At 34.9% G+C, this 27,138-nt stretch overlaps 1 protein-coding gene across 2 annotated transcripts in view; it reads right to left on the bottom strand.

Annotated features, from left to right (window-relative positions):
- The window catches only part of LOC100534673 (protein unc-13 homolog A), a 185,727-nt gene that overhangs the window by 65,724 nt on the left and 92,865 nt on the right, over window positions 1–27,138 (bottom strand). For both annotated transcript variants that reach the window (XM_087241636.1, XM_087241635.1), the window contains exons 18-25: window positions 25,833–26,002; window positions 21,920–22,035; window positions 21,627–21,790; window positions 15,276–15,429; window positions 14,763–14,831; window positions 10,624–10,713; window positions 4,811–4,945; window positions 1,471–1,598 (exon numbers count right to left, since the gene is read on the bottom strand). In XM_087241636.1, coding sequence (XP_087097762.1) covers window positions 1,471–1,598; window positions 4,811–4,945; window positions 10,624–10,713; window positions 14,763–14,831; window positions 15,276–15,429; window positions 21,627–21,790; window positions 21,920–22,035; window positions 25,833–26,002 — 1,026 coding nt within the window. The remainder of the gene's footprint in view (window positions 1–1,470; window positions 1,599–4,810; window positions 4,946–10,623; window positions 10,714–14,762; window positions 14,832–15,275; window positions 15,430–21,626; window positions 21,791–21,919; window positions 22,036–25,832; window positions 26,003–27,138) is intronic.

The raw sequence follows: 27,138 nt of genomic DNA, 5'->3' as shown, positions 1-27,138 counted from the left end.
TTACATATGAAAAAAAAATTAAATATTAGGGATATATATAGGATATTGTCGTGTCTGCTGTGGTGCCATCTTGTGGTTTTCTGGACACTAGTTATGTTTTGGTTTGTTTCTGCTTTGTAGTTCACGTGATCACTAATTGTTTCCGGCTGTCTGTCATTGTCTAATTATTGTTGTTGTCTTTATAAGCTTTGTTATGTTGTGTTTAGTTTGCCTTTGGATTTTTGCTGTTTGCTCGTGCACTCCGTTCACCCGATTCTGGTTTGTTTTGTCCGGCTCTTATCTGGTCCTAGTCTGCTCACGGACTCATCGTTTTGGTTTGTTTGTTTGTTCATTTTGTTTCATGTTATGATCATATTTTTGAATTCCTGTTCAGACATTGGTTGATTCACTTTTGTTTATTGTGTTGTACTTTTTGTCTCATAACTTTTGTATTTTTGTGAGCCCATCGTGACAGGATATAATAAGGATATATATATATATATATATATATATATATATATATATATATATATATATATATATATATATATATATATATATATATATATATATATATACATACATATATATATAGGATATAAATATAAAGGATTAAAATATTACAAAACATATTATTTTCTAGCCTACATAAATATAAAAATCACTGCCTTCATGCCTTCTTCATCTCGGGAGGCTTTTTCAGTTCATTCATAACAATTTTCTTTTGTATAATGTTATTATTATTAGCAGTATTATTTATTATATCCATATTAATATTTGTTTTATTAAATACAAGCTTAGATTTGTCCAGCTGTCAGGTTTTAGACCATATGGGGCACAGCATGTGTTTTAGGATATAACTCAGGTTTTTGAGCACATTTCCTTATTATTGTTCATTTATTCGTTTGCTGGAAATTAGAACTGAATTTAGAAATAGTTTTGAAACAAATATTTGCGCTTAACAAACTAAATTAATTATTTATAGGTTAATTGATGTTTGTGCGTACAAGGTTTCCCTATTCACAAGAGCGAAAGTGAAAGTAGATGATTTATCTCTCATTCTTGCGCTGTAGATGCTCTGTTTAACTGTTTTCTTGCTAGTGAAATGCTCAGTTTTTACACTTACACTTACACTTACTTTACGTCATGTAAATAGCAAATGCGCTTATGGCGCGACACAACTGGCTCTTCAAGGAAAGGAAGATCAGACTCTGATTGGTTTATTCTCAAAACACACCCATAACTCATTAAGAAAATAAACTCAACCCTTTTAGACCATGCGGCATGGCGCAAAGCAGATTTTCCCTTCTTTAAATCAGCAAAAGTGTATTCTGACACGCCCTGAATGCGTTTGCGCCCTGCACTTTGCACTCTGCGTATAGACCGCCAAAATAGAGCCCAAATTGTTTTGGCAAGCATTGGAACTTTTACTTGAATATGATTGTTCAGTCCTAGGATTTCTGAAGGGGATATTCTGCATTAGACACTCACTGGTTCAGACAGGGTGTGTAGGAGTTCTTGTCCTCTTCTATGATGGAGACGATGAGGGTGATGAGTTTGGACCAGAAGTCCAGGTTCTTGATGCTCGGACCCTGTTCTTCAGGTGGAACCGTCTTTGACTGGACAGAGAAACAGACCAGATTTGCATACCTGTCAACACTACCAGTTTTGCTGGGACTATTCCGTATTTTACCATTCTATCCTGCTGTCATCCCATTTAAGTATTTTCCCATATTTCTCCTGTATTCTTGATCTTTCTATGAAAAGTGAAAGTAGCATTAAAGAGCTGATCTCAAATGTGATATATTTGCAAGGGCTGTTCAAGATATTTAAAGAGTCACGAAACCCCAGAGCACATGTTTTGAGCTGTTGACAGTCATATATGTGTCCCACACTGCTATAAACACTATTAGCACACATATATTACACTGAAAAATGTAAATGTGTTGTTTTTGCGTTGTTAAGAGCAACTTCCCTCTTCCAGTTACAATTTTTTTAAGCTGCGTCACGCCGAACCAAACCAATCAGCGTGCTCTATTGTGTATGAGGTGCAGCTTCATTAATCTGCATGATAGCTTCGAAGACGACACGTTGTGTTGCCAAAACAAGAGAAAGAACAAGAATTGCTCAGAGACACGGGTTGTCAGTGTTGCGTTTATAAATGTGCTGCAACGAAGGTTTTGTTTTCATTTTCTGCTATGAGAGTGCAGCGTGTGAAATACAGTGGTCTGCTAACACGCAACAGAAATAGGTTTGTACGGAACATCTTTTTACCCGAGAGCTTTTCTCATCTGGAAATGGTGAAATAAAGATTCGCCGCTCGTCTCCTTTTAATAAAGATGCGATCGCTCCAGTTGGTGTTGATTGTTCTGTCTCTACAGATTTGGTAAGTGTGTGTGTGATCAGTGCTCTTTGTTTACTCAGAGGCAAAGTTAGGTGGTATCGTCAGGAGTACTCTTTCAGTGTTTAAAGACAGACATTAGTCAAAATGATTTACTCAGTTTACAGTACGTTAACATTAATACATATTATGAGCTGAAAGAGCTGCTGTAAATTCGGCTCTCCGAGTGTAAACATGTAAACACTTTAAACGATTGTCGTCGTGACAGGATAGTCCATACACACACGGCTTTCTAATGTTACCTACCGAGTGTTTCTAAGTTACCGAGAAATGCGGAAGGTTTTTTTCTCCCATTTGCCATGCGGTATCAATCATTCCATTAAAACTACACTCTTCCAGCAGTTCCTCGCATCCAATATCTCGTTTGTCACGAGGGCCATGCAGGAAATGTTCCTGAATAAAAATGAAAGTACCAAACTGCAGTTAGAGTCCACAAATTAATAATTTGGCAAATAATTTGAATACTGATGTCCATGTTAATAGTCACTGTCTGTCTCCTCTGCGTCTGTGTGTTTGTTTTGCCTCTGTGAAAATCAGCGCGTGTTCGATCCGAAACTCCCATTTTTATGCATGGCCATTAAAGGGTCATGACACCCCCTACTTTCGGTCTACTTCAGAATTTTTTTAAAAGATGCATGATTAATGGGCGTGCAGCTCCGCGAGTATAGGGCAGGAGTGGGCGTGGCCAGCAGGGGAGAAGGGGAGGAGCAAACAACTGTTGTCAGTCGGCTCACAAAATGAGACGCAAACCGTGAGGAGACGCATGAGTTTATTACAAAGTTAAAATGCAAAGAAATAAACAGTAATTTAATGCCCTGCTACATTTGTTATTCGTAATTTCATATGCAGATAACCACAATTTATATCATTATACAGATAACCGTGTTCTTATAACCACTATAAATGAGGACTTCTCCCTCAGAGAATCAGAGGTCTGAATGCAGACTCAGTGCCGTCTCCTGACCTGTCTATTTTAACCATTAGCCCTGCTGGTAATCTAGAGGATTTAGGCAAACACAGCAGCATGGCGATGTGTCTAAATGTGAACAAACTCCTGATAAAAGACAGCGTCCGCCATTCTTCAACTCTCGTATGCTCTCCTGACAAAAATGCTTGCAGCACACACACAGCTTTGCTGTATCGGCCCTGACACGATCGCGGGAAAAAAACATGCAACAAACCCCGTGGATCATGGAAACAAACACATTTGAGCCTTCATGAACGGCTAAATAATGTGTGCCGTGGCTGTGGGTCCGTGTCTCACAGCTTGCTAGCAGGTCTGCCTTGCCTTCGGAAAGCACATGCTCTCATGAATAATTAAGCAGCCGGCTCTTCTCATAGGATAAGAAAACTCCGCTATGAATAATAATGAGAAACCGACGCGTCATTATTGCACTTGCAGTTCTGTGCTCCGTCCCCAAATTTGATCCCGCCCCACAAATCATTTTAAACCCGGAAGCTGAAATTAGTTGACAAAAGCTCAAAATTATCCAGTTTTCCCCACAATTAAAGCTGACAGGTGCTAACATTGTCTTAACTGATGCTCAACACACACAAATCTGTTAATATAAAAAAAAAGTTCTCCAGGGTGTCCAGAAACTTTAAAGCTTTCGCCTTACTTTGGCTTAAATGTATGTTGAAATTAAAACAGCCGCTTTCACTTTATTTCCATTCAAGCCATATGTTGCCCTTCCTATGCAGCCTCTGATTCAGTCAATTCATGTAAGGATGCTGACTCACAGGTGCACTCCTTAGTGATAGAAAAACTGTTCCCAGGTCAGAGTCTGTACACGTGATTTGAAGAGGAGCGAAAGTGGATATTTTTAAATTTGGGTGTGATTTGAAATCCACAAACACAGTGAATATTGTGTAAACATGTCCGTGCATGTTTTATTTTAAACACAAATAATTTTGTCTTAAATGAGCAGTTATGAAAGTGATCGAATGCTTTTATCATAGATTTGAAATCTTATACATCTGTATTCAATCATTGAAGTTAATTTCCTCCCCGTATTTGTAATTAGACTTAAATACAATTAAACTGCTCTGAATTAACAGATTAAGTAGTTGGAGGTCATTTTGGGAGTTCTTCTGGGAAGTTTTTTTTGGGGGGGCTGGGGGGGTTGTTGGGTCATTTGTACATTTACTCCAATGCATTTATTAATGAGTTTGATTGGTTTATTATATTTCATGCAGATTCTCTGCCCAACAAAATCATCCCAGTCAATCTAAAATGACAAAAACTTTCCAAAGAAAGACATTCATTTCATCTGGTGAAAATAAACTCAATTATGCAATATGTATCGCAGAAAAATGTAACGCATGCACACACACACACACACACACACACACACACACACACACACACACACACACACACACACACACACACACACACACACAAACACACACACTATGAAATGTACTCACAGGGTCATTCTGATACTCTCGGCTGTAGAGCTCGTGGCAGTTATTAAAGATGTACTCATATGTGGAGTTCAGACAGGCTTTAACACAGTCTTTCACAACCTGACTCGCTCTCGGAGGACTCTGCAGCTCCTGAACCTGAAGACACACACAGACCAGCGCTTGTTATTCTCAGGAATAAGATTAGAGAATGTAAAAAAGCCCCTATTTTGCACAAATCACTTTTATAAGTGGTTTAAACACAATTACGTGGGAACAGTGTGTGAATATATCCAGCCTCGAATGGGAAACATGAATTATTTCTATTTCTTATAATCAAACTTGATGAAATCAGTCTGCACAAACACTTTGATTGACATTCTCCCTTTTGTACATGCCAACAAAAAGCCCCGCCCATTAGTGCCCATCTCCCCCTCATTAGCATAAACAGCAGCCCTGAGTGAGAAGCAGCCGTCAATTGCGTGCAAATACAGACTTCCACACCTAGACGCTTGTTTCAGAACCTGTCTTGTTTGCCCAGTTAGCGCGGTCTCAGATCGCCTGAATGAGGTGGTCTTGGCAAAACTGAAATGAACTCTGGAGTGGATCAATTGTTGTGAGAAATCAAAACAATCCAACAAACTGACGAACCAGGCTATATCACAGTGTATTATGGTTGTGTAATAGCCATATGGCTACATGAAGAGTGAATTTATGAGTAGGGCGGGATGCCATTCCTACCTATAAATGTGCGTTTCCTGTTAAATACTAAAGTGAAAGCATGCTGAAATATTACCGAGAGCTGTTTATCCGTTAGGAAAATTGACTGATTTACCATCTGATTATTTTTCCATATTTTAGGCTTATATTATGTTGTATTTGGCCTGTTGATTTGTTAATTTCTGCACCGACACCTTCAAAGAAAGAAAAACACTGATCTGCTTTATGATCTGACTGCACCCTCGCTTCATCTGTTATGTATTATGTCATGTCATGTCATGTCATGTTATGTTATGTTATGTTATGAATGTTATGGTATGTTATGTTATGTTATGGCATGTTATGTTATGTTTTGTTATGGTATGATATGGCATGTTATGTTATGTTATGTTGTTATGTTATGTTATGTTATGTTATGTTTTGTTATGTTATGTTATGTTATGTTATGGTATGTTATGTTATGTTATGTTATGTTATGTTATGTTGTTATGTTTTGTTTTGTTTTGTTTTGTTTTGTTTTGTTTTGTTTTGTTTTGTTATGTTATGTTATGTTTTGTTATGTTATGTTATGTTAAGTTATGGCATGTTATGGCATGTTATGTTATGTTATGTTATGTTATGTTATGTTATGTTATGGCATGTTATGTTTTGTTATGTTATGTTATGTTATGGCATGTTATGGCATGTTATGTTATGTTATGTTATGTTATGTTATGTTGTTATGTTATGTTATGTTATGTTATGTTATGTTATGTTATGTTATGTTATGTTTTGTTATGTTATGTTATGTTATGGCATGTTATGGCATGTTATGTTATGTTATGTTATGGCATGTTATGTTTTGTTATGTTATGTTATGGCATGTTATGGCATGTTATGTTATGTTATGTTATGTTATGTTGTTATGTTATGTTATGTTATGTTATGTTATGTTATGTTATGTTATGGTATGTTATGTTATGGCATGTTATGTTTTGTTATGTTATGTTATGTTATGTTGTTATGTTATGGTATGGTATGGTATGTTATGTTATGTTATGTTTTGTTATGTTATGTTATGTTATGTTATGTTATGTTGTTATGTTATGTTATGTTATGGTATGGTATGGTATGTTATGTTATGTTATGTCATGTCATGTTATGTTATGTTATGTTATGTTATGTTATGAATGTTATGGTATGTTATGTTATGTTATGGCATGTTATGTTATGTTTTGTTATGGTATGGTATGGTATGGCATGCTATGTTATGTTGTTATGTTATGTTATGTTATGTTATGTTTTGTTATGTTATGTTATGTTATGTTATGTTATGTTATGTTATGGTATGTTATGTTATGTTATGTTATGTTGTTATGTTATGTTGTTATGTTATGTTATGTTATGTTATGGTATGTTATGTTATGTTGTGTTATGTTATGTTATGGCATGTTATGGCATGTTATGTTATGTTATGTTATGTTATGGCATGTTATGGCATGTTATGTTATGTTATGTTGTTATGTTATGTTATGGTATGTTATGTTATGTTATGTTATGTTTTGTTATGTTATGTTATGTTATGTTATGGCATGTTATGTTATGTTATGTTATGGCATGTTATGTTATGGCATGTTATGGCATGTTATGTTATGTTATGGCATGTTATGTTATGTTTTGTTATGGTATGGTATGGTATGGCATGCTATGTTATGTTGTTATGTTATGTTATGTTTTGTTATGTTATGTTATGTTATGTTATGGTATGTTATGTTATGTTATGTTATGTTGTTATGTTATGTTATGTTGTTATGTTATGTTATGTTATGTTATGGTATGTTATGTTATGTTGTGTTATGTTATGTTATGGCATGTTATGGCATGTTATGTTATGTTATGTTATGTTATGTTATGGCATGTTATGGCATGTTATGTTATGTTATGTTGTTATGTTATGTTATGTTATGGTATGTTATGTTATGTTATGTTATGTTTTGTTATGTTATGTTATGTTATGTTATGGCATGTTATGTTATGTTATGTTATGGCATGTTATGTTATGGCATGTTATGGCATGTTATGTTATGTTATGTTGTTATGTTATGTTATGTTATGTTATGTTGTTATGTTATGGTATGTTATGGTATGGTATGTTATGTTATGTTATGTTATGTTTTGTTATGTTATGTTATGTTATGTTATGTTGTTATGTTATGTTATGTTGTTATGTTATGTTATGTTATGTTATGGTATGTTATGTTATGTTATGTTATGTTATGTTATGTTTTGTTATGTTATGTTATGTTGTTATGTTATGTTATGTTATGTTATGTTTTGTTATGTTATGTTGTTATGTTATGTTGTTATGTTATGTTATGTTATGTTATGTTATGTTATGGTATGTTATGGCATGGTATGTTATGGTATGTTATGGCATGTTATGTTATGTTATGTTATGGTATGTTATGTTATGTTTTGTTATGGTATGTTATGGTATGTTATGGCATGTTATGTTATGTTATGTTATGGTATGTTATGTTATGTTTTGTTATGGTATGTTATGGTATGTTATGGCATGTTATGTTATGTTGTTATGTTTTGTTTTGTTTTGTTTTGTTTTGTTTTGTTTTGTTATGTTATGGTATGTTATGTTATGTTATGTTATGTTATGTTATGGTATGTTATGTTATGTTTTGTTATGTTATGTGATGTTATGTTATGGCATGTTATGTTATGGTTTGGTATGTTATGGTATGTTATGTTATGTTATGTTATGTTATGTAATGTTATGTTATGTTATGTAATGTTATGTTATGTTATGTTATGTTATGTTATGTTGTTATGTTTTGTTTTGTTTTGTTTTGTTTTGTTATGTTATGTTATGTTATGTTATGGCATGTTATGTTATGTAATGTTATGTTATGTTATGGCATGTTATGTTATGGTTTGGTATGTTATGTTATGTTATGTTTTGTTATGTTATGTTATATTGTTATGTTTTGTTTTGTTTTGTTTTGTTTTGTTTTGTTTTGTTTTGTTATGTTATGTTATGTTATGTTTTGTTATGTTATGTTATGTTGTTATGTTTTGTTTTGTTTTGTTATGTTATGTTATGTTTTGTTATGTTATGTTAAGTTATGGCATGTTATGGCATGTTATGTTATGGTTTGGTATGTTATGGCATGTTATGTTTTGTTATGTTATGTTATGTTATGTTATGGCATGTTATGGCATGTTATGTTATGTTATGTTATGTTGTTATGTTATGTTATGTTATGTTATGTTATGTTATGTTATGTTATGTTATGGTATGTTATGTTATGTTTTGTTATGTTATGTTATGTTATGTTATGGCATGTTATGGCATGTTATGTTATGTTATGTTATGGCATGTTATGTTTTGTTATGTTATGTTATGGCATGTTATGGCATGTTATGTTATGTTGTTATGTTATGTTATGTTATGGTATGTTATGTTATGTTATGGCATGTTATGTTTTGTTATGTTATGTTATGTTATGTTGTTATGTTATGGTATGGTATGTTATGTTATGTTATGTTTTGTTATGTTATGTTATGTTGTTATGTTATGGTATGGTATGGTATGTTATGTTATGTTATGTTATGTCATGTCATGTTATGTTATGTTATGTTATGAATGTTATGGTATGTTATGTTATGTTATGGCATGTTATGTTATGTTTTGTTATGGTATGGTATGGTATGGCATGTTATGTTATGTTATGTTATGTTATGGTATGTTATGTTATGTTATGTTGTTATGTTATGTTATGTTATGTTGTTATGTTATGTTATGGCATGTTATGTTATGTTATGTTATGTTATGTTATGGTATGTTATGTTATGTTGTTATGTTATGTTATGTTATGTTGTTATGTTATGTTATGGTATGTTATGTTATGTTATGGTATGTTATGTTATGTTATGTTGTTATGTTATGTTATGTTATGTTGTTATGTTATGTTATGGTATGTTATGTTATGTTATGTTATGTTATGGCATGTTATGGCATGTTATGTTATGTTGTTATGTTATGTTATGTTATGTTATGGTATGTTATGTTATGTTATGTTTTGTTATGTTATGTTATGTTATGTTATGTTATGTTATGTTATGTTATGTTTTGTTATGTTATGGTATGGTATGTTATGTTACAGACTTATAATTTAAGCCTATAATGCATAATTCTATAGCAATGTTTATGTATATATATATAGATTGATTAATTTATCAGATCGATTTTTAGAAAACTTGACAACTGAAATGAGGCTATGAGAAAGTCTGACCTCTGATTTATATTTGGTGATGATGTCTGTGGGTGTCAAAATAAAGCACACATTTTTATTTCATATATATATAAATATGTAATAAATATTTAATTTTTTTAAATAGTCAATTGCAAAAAAGAAAAGTTGTGCTGAATAAAAACTGTATGTATATAATTATGTTTGCCTTTTGACACATTATTTAAAATATGTGGCTAAGAAATAGCCATGAAATAGCTATTAACTTTTTTTTTTCTGGCAGGGCAAGTAAAAATCTGAATCACTGGCACTGGGCCAGGAGAAAAACATCCTTAGTGCTAGACCCTGCGTAATCTCATCACAAGTCATAATCTTGTCATTAAATAGAGATAACTCCTAAAATAATTCTGCAGTTTTTCTGTAGTTACTGTAATAAATCTGCCTTTTTCTCAATGTTGATTTTATTGCATTAACTAACATTTACTAATGAGATTTTATAGGAAAGTGTTACATCTTGTAATTTGGTTAAAACATGTTCTTACTCTGAACTTGTATATTCAATAAAGCAATAAGCTATTGGGGGGGACGGGCAATCTAACCCTCGCTATTGACTTTCTATTGCGAGATGACTTTTTGTATTTTCTGACTTACAACAAAAAACAAAACAACATCTAAAAGATGCTGTGTGACAATGTGTACAGTAAACAAGCTAAAAAATCCAGAGCTAAGCTTTTATAAATATTCAACTTTTCATCTTTGCTGAAGAGTGTTTTTAAACATAAGTCAAAGAAACAACAATACCCAGAGCACAAATGAATCAAATGAATCATTTAAAATCAAACGAATCATTTCAGATTGAAACAAAGAACAAACCTTCATCCTGAAGAAAGTGATGCTGGTCAGAAGATCCACAGTGGATTTCAGATCCTGGAGCCGCTCAGGACTGCTGGCTGGAAAATTATTCTGAAACACATAAACATATAGTATGTCAGATGAAGATTAATGAGTATTTGGGAGTGAAACTGTGATCATAAATAGAGTTTTTTAATATGTCACCAAATGATACTTGTTGTAAATATGCCAGGGAGAATCTATTGTTACACTTTGTTGACATTTTAGTAGCTGTCTTTTGAATATAATAATACAAATGTACACTGTAAAAAGATCTGTTAATAAACAGCTTCTGTATTTAGGGATTCACAAGTGTTTATTTGCGGTTGTGAATTGCATTATGGGATGTTGATCCCTGCTCCGTCCACAATTAATGTTGAAAATTCAACTCTACAGTTTAACCAAGTGACTTTTATTGACATTTTTGTAGTTTGAAACCATATAATAAATAATATCTGGAGAAATAAGTCTTTAAAATATCAGAAAATGTGCTGCAGCTTATTACAAGGTGTTTGTAGCGTAATACACAACACCAACCCAGACAAAACAGCACTGCACACTATTACACATGTCAATAAAAGTCACTTTTTCACACTTTTCAAGGTTAAAAGTTGTTGGAAGAAAGATCAAGATCCCATAATGCGACTCAAAAGCAGAAATAACCTGGAAAAAAAAAACATGAATCACAAAGTATGACAAAATACAGAAAACTGCTCACTTACAGATATTTTTTTTGTGTATAATAGCCAATAATTTATTTATTTTAATGTACAGGAAAACATTTTAAACTGTGTTACTTATTTATTTTAACGCCTGAAAACCCCTTTTCACATTTGCTCCATACAAAAATGCATGATTATACATATATATACATATATATATATATATATATATATATATATATATATATATATATATATATATATATATATATATATATATATATATATATACATATATATATATATATATATATATATATATATATATATATATATATATATATATATATGTATATTAGGTTCAGTGTTTTCGATACAGCAAAAAAAGAAAAAAGCCAGAGGATTTCTATGATTTTAATTTTTTTTATGTATTAAACTAACATAACATAAATGTTTAAATGTTATAATTTTTTTTTCTTTTTTACTTTAACAGTGATAGAGCTATACTTCTGGCGTTTCTGCCTAGCAGCAAGTAAAACAAATCCTTCTTTATACTCAAAACCAAAAAAGCTTCCTATAGAAAATAAATGTAATATTGTAGTAGTTAAACAAATAAAAAGAAAAGAACAATTTAGTTTGTATATGGAGCTCAGTTTCAATCTATTATTAAGTATTTTTTTATTTTCAGAAAGATGAGTGTCCACCTTTTTCCAAAAGCAGGAATTATCCGACTGAAATGGACTTATGAAGGAATAATGTAATGGGGCTCTATCTAACATGACATTTCCACTACCGATGAAGATCTCTCATATCCACAGCTATAAATGTACCGATCACCTCTGTGATTTGATTTGCCCTGTTCGAATCTGTAGGAATTGCCTGACGGAAAAACGGAAGTTCTAAACATTCTACCTGAAGACACTTGTCGCTATGGCGCCCTCTATATAGCTGCCAAGAAAAAGGGTCTATAGGAGGATTACACTAACGTTACTAGCCATTTTGTGAGCTAGTGTGCCTGACTGAAGAAGTGTTTGGAGGTGGGCGGGGAAGGCAGCATGTTACCTGTCACGTCATTTGGGATGTCTGAATCTGAATAAGTCCTTAAAACTAGCATAATTTCAAACTTACACAATTTCAATTTTTAATTTCTACAAAAACTACAGCTGAACAAATCATTATAAAACAGGTAAGTGACACTCTAAGTTGATCTCTCTCTTTTGTATGCTGTTGTGCTGTATTTATGCCATAGTGCTCTCCCGATTGCAACAGAGAAACGCTGGGAAATCTCTGTAGAGACTGATGGCATTTCACACCGTTCAGCCTTATAATCTTAAAGTGTGAGCAAAATCAGCTGTTTTTTCATCACTTTAGAAATTACGCTAGAGAATCATTCAGACACTAGCATTAGAATTAGTAAGGGCTTCTGCTGTTCTGACGTCAGCTGCAGATGTGAATGAATTGCAGAAAAAAAGTAGGTCCTCTTAAAAAGGGGTTTTCTAGACTCTCAATGTTTGATTTTTTTTATAAACAAGATTATGCCATCAAACTGTTGTATAAACGCAATTTCACACTCGTAGCAGTGAAATATGCCTGTATGTCATCACTGGTGGGACACTAAGAGCATATGCATGCCTTCCACCAGTGCTGATATACTGACATATTGCACTGCTACGAGTGTGACATTGCTCATATATATTCATTCATTCATTTTCTTGTCGGCTTAGTCCCTTTATTAATCCGGGGTCACCACAGCGGAATGAACCGCCAACTTATCCAGCACATTTTTACGCAGTGGATGCCCTTCCAGCCACAACCCATCTCTGGGAAACATCCACAAACACACATTCACACTCATACACTATGGACAATATAGTAGTGATGGGAAGTTCGGATCATTTTACTGACTCAGATCTTTGAGTCTCCTTCATCAAGATGAACGAATCGTTTTTCGAGTCATGTCGTTCATTTGGTTCAATTTGCCAAAATGTTATTAAAATGTTACAAATTGCTTCCAAACACATCTACAACTAGCCCAAAAGGTTGATCACATGACAAATAAGTCATAAATAGAATACAATAAGAAGGAGAGAATAATACTTTAAGGTTGACCTGCTCTTTTGTCTATGAAGGTATTTTTGTCTTTGCTCAGCTCACCTCTTCATGTCTTCTAATGTCAGTGGTTCGTTCACGTTACACTGGCAGTCACATTTAATCTTAACCAATGTACACAGTCTGAGCCGATAGGAGCCATGATAATTAGTTCACCTTTCAAGTATTGAGTCGTTCGTTATTTACGTGACAGAATGACTCAAACCTGAGGACTCGAGAGATGAACGGTTCAATTCTTTTTCCGGCTCTAAACACGTTTGATTGGCTTCTGCCTTTCTGCGATGAATGACTCGAAATGTGATGAAGACTTGAAATGAACGATACCACCTGCACAAATGTGCGCACGCGCGGATGAATGAATCACTCCCCGAGAGGACTCGTAATTCCCGAGTCATATTGAAGATTCGTTCAAAATGAACGCATCGTTCATGAACGACCCATCATTACAATTTAGCCAATTAACCTGTACCACATGTGTTTGGATCAACCTGGGCTCATTGTGAAAACTTAGCCCCGCGGACGTTTCTGCGAACCGCGATTTACATCCCGGGAGGTACGTATTAGAGCGTTTTTTGTTTTCGCGGATCCGCGAGAGGCCGCTGTGCGTGCTTTTTCGCGTCTCTCGGGAGCGCGCGCCATTCGCGCCCGCGCCGTTCTCAAGGCCTCCTCTTCCTCCTCCTCCTCGTCCTTCCCTAAACCGGAGCGACGGTTCGCAAAAGCCGTCCAGAAAAAAAAAAAAAGAAAGCAAAAGCCCTCGTCTTCGATTTCGACCGCGTTTTCGGATCCCGCCGCGTTCTCGCCCTTATTTTTTGGATTTCGTTTTTCGTCTTACCTGATTTCCTGAACCTGCTGTTCCCCGGACTCGATCCCGGTCGTCGTCCCCACGGCCGGCTCCTCCTCCTCCTCCTTCTCCTCCGGGGCCTCCGCTCCGCCGACGCAACGCTGTGAGCTAAGCGGACAAACTGGTTGCATCGCGAAAGCCCTCCACTCGGAGGCGAGCCGTTGGCCGGCGAGCGCGAAGAGGAGGGGCGGAGCGGCGCCACACCGTTCACTCGAAAAAAACTAAACACTGCCTCACGTACCTCCGGCCACGTAAATCGCGGTCTCCAGAAATGTCCGCGGGGCTACGTTTCCAGAATGAGCTTGGGTTGGTTTGGATTGTGGGGGAAACCGGAGCACCCGGAGAAAAACCCACACGAACGCAGGGAGAACATGCAAACTCCACACAGAAACGCCAACCGATCCAGCCGAGGCTCGAACCAGCGACCTTCTTGCTGTGAGGCGACAACACTACCCTCTACCACTGTATACATTTTTTTTTTGTAGAAGAAGAAGAATATGTGGATATACCCTGTACATAGAGAGGTCGATCCTCAGGGAGTTGTGCAGTTGGTCCAACAGTTTCACAAACCGCTCTTTCTGTGGGGAAAAAAAGTGCAAAATGTAAAATACAAACATATGCTTTTTAATTTTATTTTTCAACCAAGAGTGCATTAATTTGATCAATGCAATAAAAACTGTTACAAATAACGTTAACTACTGCAATTTAAAGGCTTAACTAGATTAATTGGGTTAAAATTAGGGTAATTAGGCAAGTCATTGTATAACAGTGGTTTGTTTTGTTGATGATCCAAAACTAATATTGCTTAATAGGACTAATAATACTGATTTTAAAATGTTTTATAGTTTAGTTGCTTTTATTCTAGCCGACATAAAACAAACAAGACTTATGGAAATACTGTGAAATTCCTGAATCTGTTCAACATCATTTGGGAAATATTTGAAAGAGGGAAAAAAAAAAAAAGGTTTTACATTCTGAGGTTTATGTAACATGTGGATGATCTGACGGCAAGCTGAACTCACCCCGAAGTTGGAGGCAGCGAAGCGGTCCGAGGCAGAGACGTTGTTGGAGGACTGTGTTGTGTGAGCGTAATAAGCATTAATGTTGGCCAACAGTGTGCTCATAACCGCAGGAACACCAGGACACATGTACTTGGAGGACAGACACGCGAAATGCCTGAACACAAACACACAAAACACACACTTACCGACATTTACATGACTTTCCTGACCACACTGTGTACAAAATCTCACAAAGTTCAGCTTGCAGAAAACTACACTTAACAATAGTTTTGGGTTTTGGGTAAAGTTACTATTAAAAAGTACAATCTAAAGCCTATCTTAATCTTAAAGTAGCATACACAAATAAATTCAAAATGCAACTTTACCCAACATTGATTATAGGTTATTACTAGTAGAGATGCGCGGATGGCGGTTACAGCCGCGGAATCCGCGGATAAACCGCGGAACGGGCGGATGACGTGACGAAAAATAATATTTTAATTAAATTCGGGCGGGTGGTGGGCGGTTGTACTGTTTTTGTACACATAGCTGGCGCACCAACGAAAAAGCCTAGGACTGACTTCACAGAATGAGAGGAGGAATCGGATACACTAACTCTGGATGAAGTACAGAAGTCTTCCTCTACAAAATTAAGAATAGACGGATCAGCAGAGGAAAATCTACTTTCCTTTTGGGAGAAACAAGGCAGTCATTCCCACGACTACAGCACCTTGCCAAGAGAATTCTATGCATTCCAGCTACAAGTGCTGCGAGCGAGCGCTCCTTCAGTGCAGCAGGGCGCATTAGAGGCCAGGCGCTCTCGTCTGAATGTTGAAATGATGTGTCAAAATGCGTTTTCTATTAGGCTACTATAATAAAAAAAAATGTACAGTACAGTGCGTTTCATTTAGGCTATTTATTTATTTATTTTTGTCCCTGTGCACCGATTGGAGACGGAGTTCACTGCTGATATTCTGAGAGCTTTATAGGGTGCTTCCCATTTCTTATTTGTGTATCCTCGTTTCCTTCCCTTGCTTTCTTTCCTCGTCTTTCCACCCCTATAGGATGCGAGGGAAGGACGCAAAAAAAAAAACTCAAGGACCGAGGAATCGAATCAAGTGAAAAGACACGTCCTCGTATTGTTTAGAGTCACTTCAAAGCGTCAATTAATGCTGGATTTGACTTGCACGTTTGGATTAACTGCATGTCATTAAAGTCATTCTCTATTTTCTAATAATCAATAAAGAAACATTCATTTAATAATAAAAAGGAATAAGCCATTCAAATAAAGAGCTCAGTCAGCAGATGGCGGGCGGGTGCGGTTTTAAAAATTGGTCAAAAAAGTTAGTGCGGATGGATGGCGGACGGATGATGAGTTTTATGATGCGGTTGCGGATGAAATAATAGCCCATCCGCGCATCTCTAACTACTAGGCCCACACTGAGTCCAAGCACATAGAAATCCAACAAACAAACTAAACAATATTATTGTTTTCAATAACAATATGTTATTGGAACATCACGGGCCTGTTTCAGAAAGGAGGTTAAGTGAAAACTCAGAGTATTTTAACCCTGAAATGAGAGAAACTCTGGGTTTTCCGTTTCAAAATGGCAGGTTTGTTAAACTCGAGAAAGCAGGGTAAGTCAAGCCTGTTTCTGAAAGAGAGGTAACTTTAACTCAGAGTTAGTTACCGTGGTAACTTACTCTGTGAATCTAACCTGGTCCGGAGCAGGTTTTATTCTCTAAACTCTGAGTTTCTGTCGCTCTCCTCCCCTTTTTTAAAGATGAAGCGTATTTCTCGCCTTAGCCTTACGTTTCCACCCACCTATTTTAGAGCTCATTTTGGAGATGTGCATAAAAACGATTCATGGAAACGTCATGATACACATAACTTAAAATACGCATAATATAACATGTGCATAACTGAGTAGGATAAACTTCTATTTGATAAGAAAAGATGCGCATAAACTACAAAGTGCACATAACAAATTACAGTATGTGCATTAAAAAAGGTTTGTTAGAGATGATGATGAAAATGTGTGTGAATGGACAAACCAGCAGGCTGAGCACACTGCAGAACATCTTAAATGTTGTTTTAGTCTTAACTGTTTCAGTTTTAGTGTATATTATTAATTACCTCCGAGCGTCTGGAGCGTGTCAAGAGTCTCCGTGTCTGGCTTTAAACGCCCCCACGTGTTCATTGTGGGTCAATTGTCTTCTGAGGCGCAAGTACATTAATTAAATAAAAAATCATCGACGCAGCTTATTCTACCGCAGTAAATTCTGTTTTTACTGTTGATATTTGGCGTAAGATAATCAACTCTTTTAATTTTTTTAATGGAAGTGACGATTGTGTTCTCTTTGACTCGTTGGATAATACGCTGCTTTATTCGCATCTTTTAGGCGTTATCCCAGTTTTGCACAAATTTATGTAATAGCCTATATTTTGATGGAAACACAGCTATTGCCTACATTTTTGTCACACACAGAACTAAGTCACGTACGAGGCTTGTCCTTTTTTTCATAAATAATTTGTTTAACCTTCGACATGCACTGTTACTAGATTAATGGGATTATTATTCTGTCTAAAAATTATTTGTAGCACTGCTTACCTTCTAAATGTTATATCAACCTCTATCACTTGATCAATAAAAAGGCAGACACACAAGTGCACTGTTAAATCTATTAAAACTGCTAAACGTGTATAAAAGTTTAGAAAAAAGTATAAACGTTAAATTAAAAATTACGCATTAACTTGAGCAGCTGTTTTCCCAGGCTAACTGTCTCTGTTTCACTGATGGTTGCTTCTTTTCAAATATATACACTCATATTTGCTATAACTTTGCATGAGAAGATCAAGTTCAGCTAGGGAAAGAAATTGTGATCTCTTTTTTTTAAAGATGTTGCCATAGTCACTCCTAATATCTGCGCTCTATTGATAATGCCTTTTTATAGTCACGGTGTGTGTGCTTAACTCTGAGTTGGTCTACTCAAAGTTGATTGATCTAACTCAGATCAGCTATTCTGAAACTGAAAACTCTGAGTTTTTAATCTCTCGGTAAATCAACTCAGTTAAACTCCGAGTTGTTTGAACCTCCTTACTGAAACAGGCCCCACATGTTTGAGAAATAACAATATTCATACTAATATTAAACTTCTTTTATATAAATAAAGGGGGTGTTGCTTTGATCTTGAGAGTCTCTGATGGCACCAATGGGAGCATATGTTTTTATTTTATTTTACATAGGCCTAGAGAATGTCATGGGATCTCAATTTTCACTCTTTTCACGAATAAAACAAAACACAACACCACATCATTTGTTTCAGAAAATGAATAAGCAGCATCTGGCTGTCAGTCTTTAACATCACTGGACTTTGCTCCGCAGCGCCCCCACACCTTGATGCTCATGACAAGAATAGCTTGTAGTTATCTTTTTTTAAGTGAGGTGTAAATCGCCGTCATGCATGAATGAATTATATTTTTGCGCTTTTACACATAATAATCCATGATCACATTACATGTACTGAACACTGAAACCGCATATCAAAATAACACAGTCAGTGTTTTTTGAGACGCCCCCAAAATTTCACAAATCATGTTTTCAGGGGCGCCCATGCCTTAATTAGGGGAGCCGAGCTTCCCTGTAGTTCACACCTTATATATAGGTGTGTATATACAGTTGAAGTCAGAATTATTAGCCCTCCTTTGTATTTTTTTTCTTTTTTAAATATTTCCCAAATGATGTTTAGCAGAGCGAGGAAGTTTTCACAGTATGTCTGATAATGTTTTTTCTTCTGGAGAAAGTCTTATTTGTTTTATTTTGGCTAGAATAAAAGCAGTTTTTAATTTTTTAAAAACCATTTTAATGTTAATATTATTAGCCCCTTTAGCTAAATATTTTTTTGATAGTCTACAGAACAAACCATCATGATTAAAAATGTGTTGAAGAAATCTGCTCTCTGTTAAACAGAAATTGGAGGAAAAAATAAACAGGGGTGCTGATAATTCTGACTTCAACTGGGTATATATATATATATATTAGGGATGTAACGGTATCAGAATTTCACGGTACGGTAATACCTCGGTATGAATGTCACGGTACGGTATTTATTGAATCATTTACAGGAAAAAACAAAACTTATGAAAATACTCCAAAAAAGTGCCAAAAGTGTCAATGACATACAAATTAGTCATCTATCTGTAAGCTTTGAAACAGGAATTTCAATTTTAATAACAAAAAAATATTAAACCATGTAAAAAAAATAAAGTTTCAATTTAGTATTGTTGAAAACTCATCACATTCAACATTTAATCACTCACTCACTTAGATAGAGATGGGTTTAAAGGAAAATTATCATATAAATATAATCTGGTAAAAGCTGGTATCTCTGGGCATTTACAATGTCCCCTGCAACAGAAAAACCCCTCTCATTTGGGACTGAGGTTTCTGGGACAGAGAGATATGACTTGGCCCAGGTTGACAGCAGTGGGTAACGTTGTGCATTGTCTTTCCCCCACTTGAGAAGACAAACCATGAGTGAGATAGAGATCTCATGTCTGCATCAATCTGAACAGTGTGCTGTGTTTCTGCAGTCCCCATGACTGATTATTAGTCCTATTCCCCAACTTGCAGGCACGTGCACACACAGGGCTCAACCTGTGCAGTGCACATGCCCTTTTTAGTCTTGGATAGAAAGTTCCCTTCCAAAATGATCAAAAGTGCCCCCGCGACGCGACATACCCTCAGTCCCCGCTTTACAGTACGCGCGCGACAACACAGCTGATCAGAACTCGCACGACAACACCGCTGATCATAACTCGCGCGACAACACAGCTGATCATAACTCGCACGACAACACAGCTGATAAGAACTCGGGCGACAACACAGCTGATAAGAACTCGCGCGACAACACCGCTATTCAGTACGCGCGCGGCGACAACACCCGCTTTAGGGTTTTCCAGCTCTTTTTCATCCCCGCTTCTAGCAGCACACTCCATTTCCGCATTACTGGATCTGTAGCGACAACAGACCGCAAGGGATTATGGCCAAGCCTGGGCTGATGGGAATTGTAGTTTCCGGTACCTCCCGTTCGCTTCATTCGCCTGAGCAAATTTTCTCAGAAGACCTATAGTTTTACCGAGTCATGCGACTACGGTAATATCGGAAAAAATTTATATTACGGTATGATGGTATTTACAATACCGTTACATCCCTAATATATATATATATATATATGTTCAGGCGATAATTTTTGGTGGTCAAAAATACGGTGCATCCCTAAATCCTAAAATCATTTTAATTTACAGTTTTGTCACATATTGTATGGCCTATCATTAAGTCTATTGATTTACGTAGTAAATGTGTGTACATATTTTATTTATTGGGTTTTTATATTAGTTTCAGTAACATTATTGACTAATATGCAAATGTTTTTATGATTTATTCGCAATACTACAATACATTTTTTTACAATACAAGTTTGTATAGTAATATTTTTTTGTAGATATATTAAAAGAGGGACTTGCTTTATTTACCAATTTTTTTGCATTGTAAACCTTAAAAAAATAAATTAATTAATTTAAAAAAAAAAATATATATATATATATATATACCTTAAAAAATAAACCTTAAAAAAATAAATAAATTAATAAAAATGAATAAATAAATAAATAAATAGTATTATATATATATATATATATATATATATATATATATATATATATATAATACTATTTATTTATATAATATATATATACATATTATATATAGTAAAACTTATATACAGGCACGTGCACACATAGGGGTCAACCTGTGCAGTGCACATGCCCTTTTTAGTCTTTGATAGAAATTTCCCTTCCAAAATGATCAAAAGTGCCCCCGCCCTTCGGTCCCGCCCTTCAGTAGACGCGCCACAACACCGCTCTTGAGTACACGCGCGACAACACCGCTCTTCAGTACGTGCGCGATAACACCGCTCTTCAGTACGCGCGCGATAACACCGCTCTTCAGTACGCGCGCATCCACTCTGCAGATATATATATATATATATATAATTTTTAAAATAAGTTTTTAGTTAATATTCTAAAATCATTCTGCATAAATAAATAAAAAATGGTGCAGAAAGATATAATATATAAAAATGTCTGCAGATTCTGTCTGGCCCTTGTCATTAGATATTTGTACTGGAAAACAACACAAAAAATGTAAGTAAGAAACTTTTTTTGAGGTGCACATTCCATTTAAATATTTAATCCCCTCCTAAAATAAAAAAAATCATATACAATCTTTGTATTTCAAATGTTTTATGCAATATGACAGTTTTGCGCACAACTCTAATTCGCATCTTTGGATGTGAGTGCTGTCAGCTCACGTCATGGCCTGATAGATGGACTCGACTCCGTATCTCATGGCGAACTCGTCCACGATCTCCTGCGCCGTCTCCTCGTAGTAAACCTTCCAGGCGTCGTCTCCTTTAGCATCAGGGATTTTCACTACACCGCCGTTCTGCTTCTCTGTGGTGTAGTGGAAGATGTGCTGCAGAGATACACAGTATAGCACTCAAATACATGCTAAAACAGCATGTATTCAAGTGCATATTCAAGTGTAAAGTGTGTTTCAATCTAAATGGGTTGTAGCCTAAATTAAGCCGTTTTTAGCATGTACCTCATGCAGACAGGTGTACTGGACGTGATATGGAGCCACAGTTTCTTCTCCTTTGATCTCCACACTGATGTGCATACGTATGGCTCCTGACACAGCAGACTTATCCGTGCGCTTGTCTGGTTAAACAGTGAGAAATAATAGCATGTAAGATGAGGGAAATGAATGAGACGTCTGCAAATGCTAGCAATGTGTAAATCAAGCTACAAAATGCTTAATGATGACATAAAAGCAGACTAACTTATTAAAACCATGCTAGCAAAAGATAACATTATGCTAGATTAGCAACATGCTAAATCCGGTTCACAATGGTTGCAACATGCTAAATCATTGTCAAAGTATAAATCATGCTATAAACATGCTAGTAATGTCCTAAATCACAAGCAATCTGCTAAAACATGTTAGGATTGTGTTAAATTAGCTACAACAATGTTAACATCAATGCTAAACTATGCTAACAACAAGTAAAACAAACAAAGTATTTCATCATGCTAGAAACATGTTAACAACATGCTAAACATTGTCAAAGTGTTAAGCAGTGTTAGAAGTGTGCTAAATCACTAGCAACAAGCTAAAACATGTTATCTATGTGTTAAATGAAGCTACATAAATGTTGAAGACAATGTTAAATCATGCTAACAACATGTAACAACATACTAGCAAAGTTTTACATTGTTAGAAACGTGTTAGCAATATGCTAAGTCATGTTTAAAAATGTTAACAAAAACAATGCTAAATCATGCTAACAACAAGTAAAACAAGCAAAGTATTTCATCATGCTAGAAACATGTTAACAACCTGCTAAATAAAGTTAGAAACATGCTAAAACATGCTAAGACGTTGTCAGTGTTAAATCATGCTATTAACATGTAAGTAGTGCGCAAAATCACCAGCAACATGCTAAAACATGTTATCAATGTGTTAAATCAAGCTATAAAATGTTAACAACAAAGCTAAATAATGTTAAAAACATGTAAAAACGTACTAGCAATGTTTTACATTATGTTAGAAACGTGTTAGCAATATACTAAATTATGTTAGAAATATGTTATCAACACGCTAAAACATCAACAAAGTATTTAGCCATGCTACAAATATGATAGTAGTGTGCTAAATCACAAGCAATCTACTAAAACATTTTAGGAGTGTACTAAATTAAGCTACAAAAATGTTAACAAAATGCTAAATCATGCTAACAACAAGTAAAACAAGCAAAGTATTTAATCATGCTAGCAAAGTATTTCATCATGCTTAAACATTTTCAACATGTTAAAACATTGTCAAAGTGTTAACTAGTGTTAGTAGTGTGTTAAATCAGTAGCAACAAAAAATATGGTATCAATGCGGTAAATCAAGCTACAGAAATGTTAACAACAATGTTAAATCATGCTAACAACATGTAAAAACATACTAGCAAAGTGTTACATTATGTTTGAAACATGTTAGCAATATGCTAAATCATGTTAAAAATGTTAACAACAACAATGCTAAATCATGCTAACAACAAGTAAAACAAGCAAAGTATTTCATCATGCTAGCAAAGTATTTCATCATGCTAGAAACATGTTAACAACATGCTAAATAATGTTAGAAACATGCTAAAACTTGCTAAGAAGTTGTCAGTGTTAAATTATGCTATTAACATGTTAGTAGTGTGCAAAATCACCTGCAACATGCTAAAACATGTAATCAATGTGTTAAATCAAGCTAAAAAATGTTAAGAACAAAGCTAAATAATGTTAAAAACATGTAAAATTGTACTAGCAATGTTTTACATTATGCTCGAAACGTGTTAGCAATATGCTAAATCATGTTAGAAATATGTTATCAACATGCTGAAAGATCAACAAAGTATCTAGTCATCCTATAAATATGATAGTAGTGTGCTAAATCACAAGCAATCTGCTAAAACATGTTAGGATTGTCCTTAATTAAGCTATAAAAATGTTAACAAAATGCTAAATCATGCTAACAACAAGTAAAACAAGCAAAGTATTTCATCATGCTAGAAACATGTTAACAATACACTGAATTATGTTAGAAACATGCTTAACATGCTAAGATGTTGTCAAGTGTAAATCATTATATTAACATGCTAGCTGTGTGCTAAATCACAAGCAATATGCTAAAACATGTTAGGATTGTTCTAAATTAAGCTACAAAAATGTTAACAACAATGCTAAATCTTGATATTAACAAGTAAAACAAAGTATTTAATCATGCTAGCAAAGTATTTCATCATGCTTAAACATTTTCAACATGTTAAAACATTGTCAAAGTGTTAACTAGTGTTAGCAGTGTTAAATCAGTAGCAACAAAAAATATGGTATTAATGTGGTAAATCAAGCTACAGAAATGTTAACAACAATGTTAAATCATGCTAACAACATGTAAAAACATACTAGCAAAGTGTTACATTATGTTTGAAACATGTTAGCAATATGCTAAATCATGTTAAAAAATGTTAACAACAACAATGCTAAATCATGCTAACAACAAGTAAAACAAGCAAAGTATTTCATCATGCTAGCAAAGTATTTCATCATGCTAGAAACATGTTAACAACATGCTAAATAATGTTAGAAACATGCTAAAACTTGCTAAGAAGTTGTCAGTGTTAAATTATGCTATTAACATGTTAGTAGCGTGCAAAATCACCTGCAACATGCTAAAACATGTAATCAATGTGTTAAATCAAGCTAAAAATGTTAACAACAAAGCTAAATAATGTTAAAAACATGTAAAATTGTACTAGCAATGTTTTACATTATGTTCGAAACGTGTTAGCAATATGCTAAATCATGTTAGAAATATGTTATCAACATGCTAAAAGATCAACAAAGTATCTAGTCATGCTATAAATATGATAGTAGTGTGCTAAATCACAAGCAATCTGCTAAAACATGTTAGGATTGTCCTTAATTAAGCTATAAAAATGTTAACAAAATGCTAACAAAATGCTAAATCATGCTAACAACAAGTAAAACAAGCAAAGTATTTAATCATGCTAGAAACATGTTAACAATACACTGAATTATTAGAAACATGCTTAACATGCTAAGATGTTGTAAAGTGTAAATCATTATATTAACATGCTAGCTGTGTGCTAAATCACAAGCAATATGCTAAAACATGTTAGGATTGTTCTAAATTAAGCTACAAAAATGTTAACAACAATGCTAAATCTTGCTAATAATAAGTAAAACAAACAAAGTATTTAATCATGCTAGAAAAAGTATTTCATCATGCTAAAATGTTATCAACATGTTAAAACATTGTCAAAGTGTCGACTAGTGTTAGCAGTGTGTTAAATCACTAGCAACAAAAAAACATGGTATCAATGTGGTAAATCAAGCTACAGAAATGTTAACAACAATGTTAAATCATGCTAACAACATGTAAAAACATACTAGCAAAGTGTTACATTATGTTTAAAACATGTTAGCAATATGCTAAATCGTGTTATAAAATGTTAACAACAACAATGCTAAATCATGCTAACAACAACTAAAACAAGCAAAGTATTTCATCATGTTAGAAACATGTTAACAACATGCTAAATCGTGTTTGAAATACATTATCAACATGTTATAACATCACTTAAGTATTACATCATGCTAATAACATGCTAGCAGTGTGCTAAATCAAAAGCAGTCTACAATTTGTGCTAAATTTGTGCTAAAAATGTTAACAACAATGTTAAATCATGCTAATAAGAAGTAAAACATGCTAGCAAATTATTGTCATGCCAGAAACATGTAATCAACAAAATAAAACTTGTTATAAAATTTGAAGGACAATGATATTCATGTTGAAACATGATAGCAAAGCATGTGCTAACATTGTTGTCCTAATTCAAATAGAAGCATGTTGCTAAAATGTGCTAGCGATGTGCTAAATGGTGTCACAGACGCACCGAGGTTGTACCAAACGTCCATTTCTCCACTCAGCGTTCTCACTTCAATAATGGTTTGACCCAGAAAGTCATCAGACTCGCGCTTGAACCGCTGCTTCACACGAGATTTGATGTCGTCGTCTTCATCCCAGACGCGCACTTTTATCCGGTCCGAGGAGTTATGACACTCGCTGCACAGCAGAGACACGCTATTAATGCTAGCTTAAGGTAAAAACATGAATAAACCAAATACAATTAACCCCTTGTGCACTGTTCTGATTGACGCCCCTTTGGTTATGTTGGGGGCTGTTTTTGCCCCATTGACGTCCATTATAATCACATTAATGGATTGCAAAGTCATGACAGCATTCATTCTTCATCGTTGGTTATCCCTGTTAGGATGAGGGACAATGTGTTGATTTTATTGTTGATCATCAGCTGTCAGCATTAACCCTTTAGCAAAAATGTGTCTAGCTTTTATGTGGAGTTCAGTGGAGTATAACAGCAGATTATAGTGTGTGTGCAGAAATACACTTACTGTGTTTACTATGTTCACACACACCAAACACAGTATACTCCATATAACTGTATCAGTTTAAGCTAGAGACTAAGGTTTTTTTAGGTGGCATGGTGGCTCAGTGGTTAGCAAGAAAGTCACTGGTTCCAGTCTCGCCTGGGTCAGTTGGAATTTCTGTGTGGAGTTTGCATGTTCTCCCCGTGTTGGCGTGGATTTCCTCCGTGTGTTCCAGGTTTACTCCACAGTCCAAACACATGCGCTATAGGGGAACTGATGAACTAAATTGGCCGTAGTGTATGTGTGTTCTTCTCTCTCTGTGTGTAAGTGTGTGTGTGTTTGTGTGTGTGTGTGTGTTGTGTGTGTGTGTGTGTGTGTGTGTGTGTGTGTGTGTGTGTGTGTGTGTGAATAAGCTTGTATGGGTGTTTTCCAGTACTGGGTTGCAGCTGGAAGGGCATTCACTGCGTAAAACATATGCTGAATAAGTTGATGGTTCATTCCACTGTGGCGACCCCAGATTAATAAAGGGACTAAGCTGAACAAAAAATGAATGAATGAAAAAAAGAAAGAAAGAAAATAAAGAGTGTATGGGTGTTTCCCAGTTCTGGGTTGCGGCTGGAAGGGCATCCGCTTGCGTAAAACATATGCTAGATAAGTTGGCGGTTCATTCCGCTGTGGCAACCCCTGATTAATAAAAGGACTAAGTCAAAAAATGAATGAATGAATACGATTTTTTCCACTGCAGCTGATGATCAACAGTATAAAATACACATTGTCCCTCTTCCCAACAGGAAAACCAGCAACCACCAAGAA

Source organism: Danio rerio, chromosome 2 (assembly GCF_052040795.2).
Source record: "Danio rerio strain M-AB ecotype USA chromosome 2, GRCz13ab, whole genome shotgun sequence".
Classification (NCBI taxonomy): domain Eukaryota; kingdom Metazoa; phylum Chordata; class Actinopteri; order Cypriniformes; family Danionidae; genus Danio; species Danio rerio.
The sequence above is the reverse complement of the archived record's forward strand: the minus strand, read 5'-3'. Positions and strand labels throughout refer to the sequence as shown.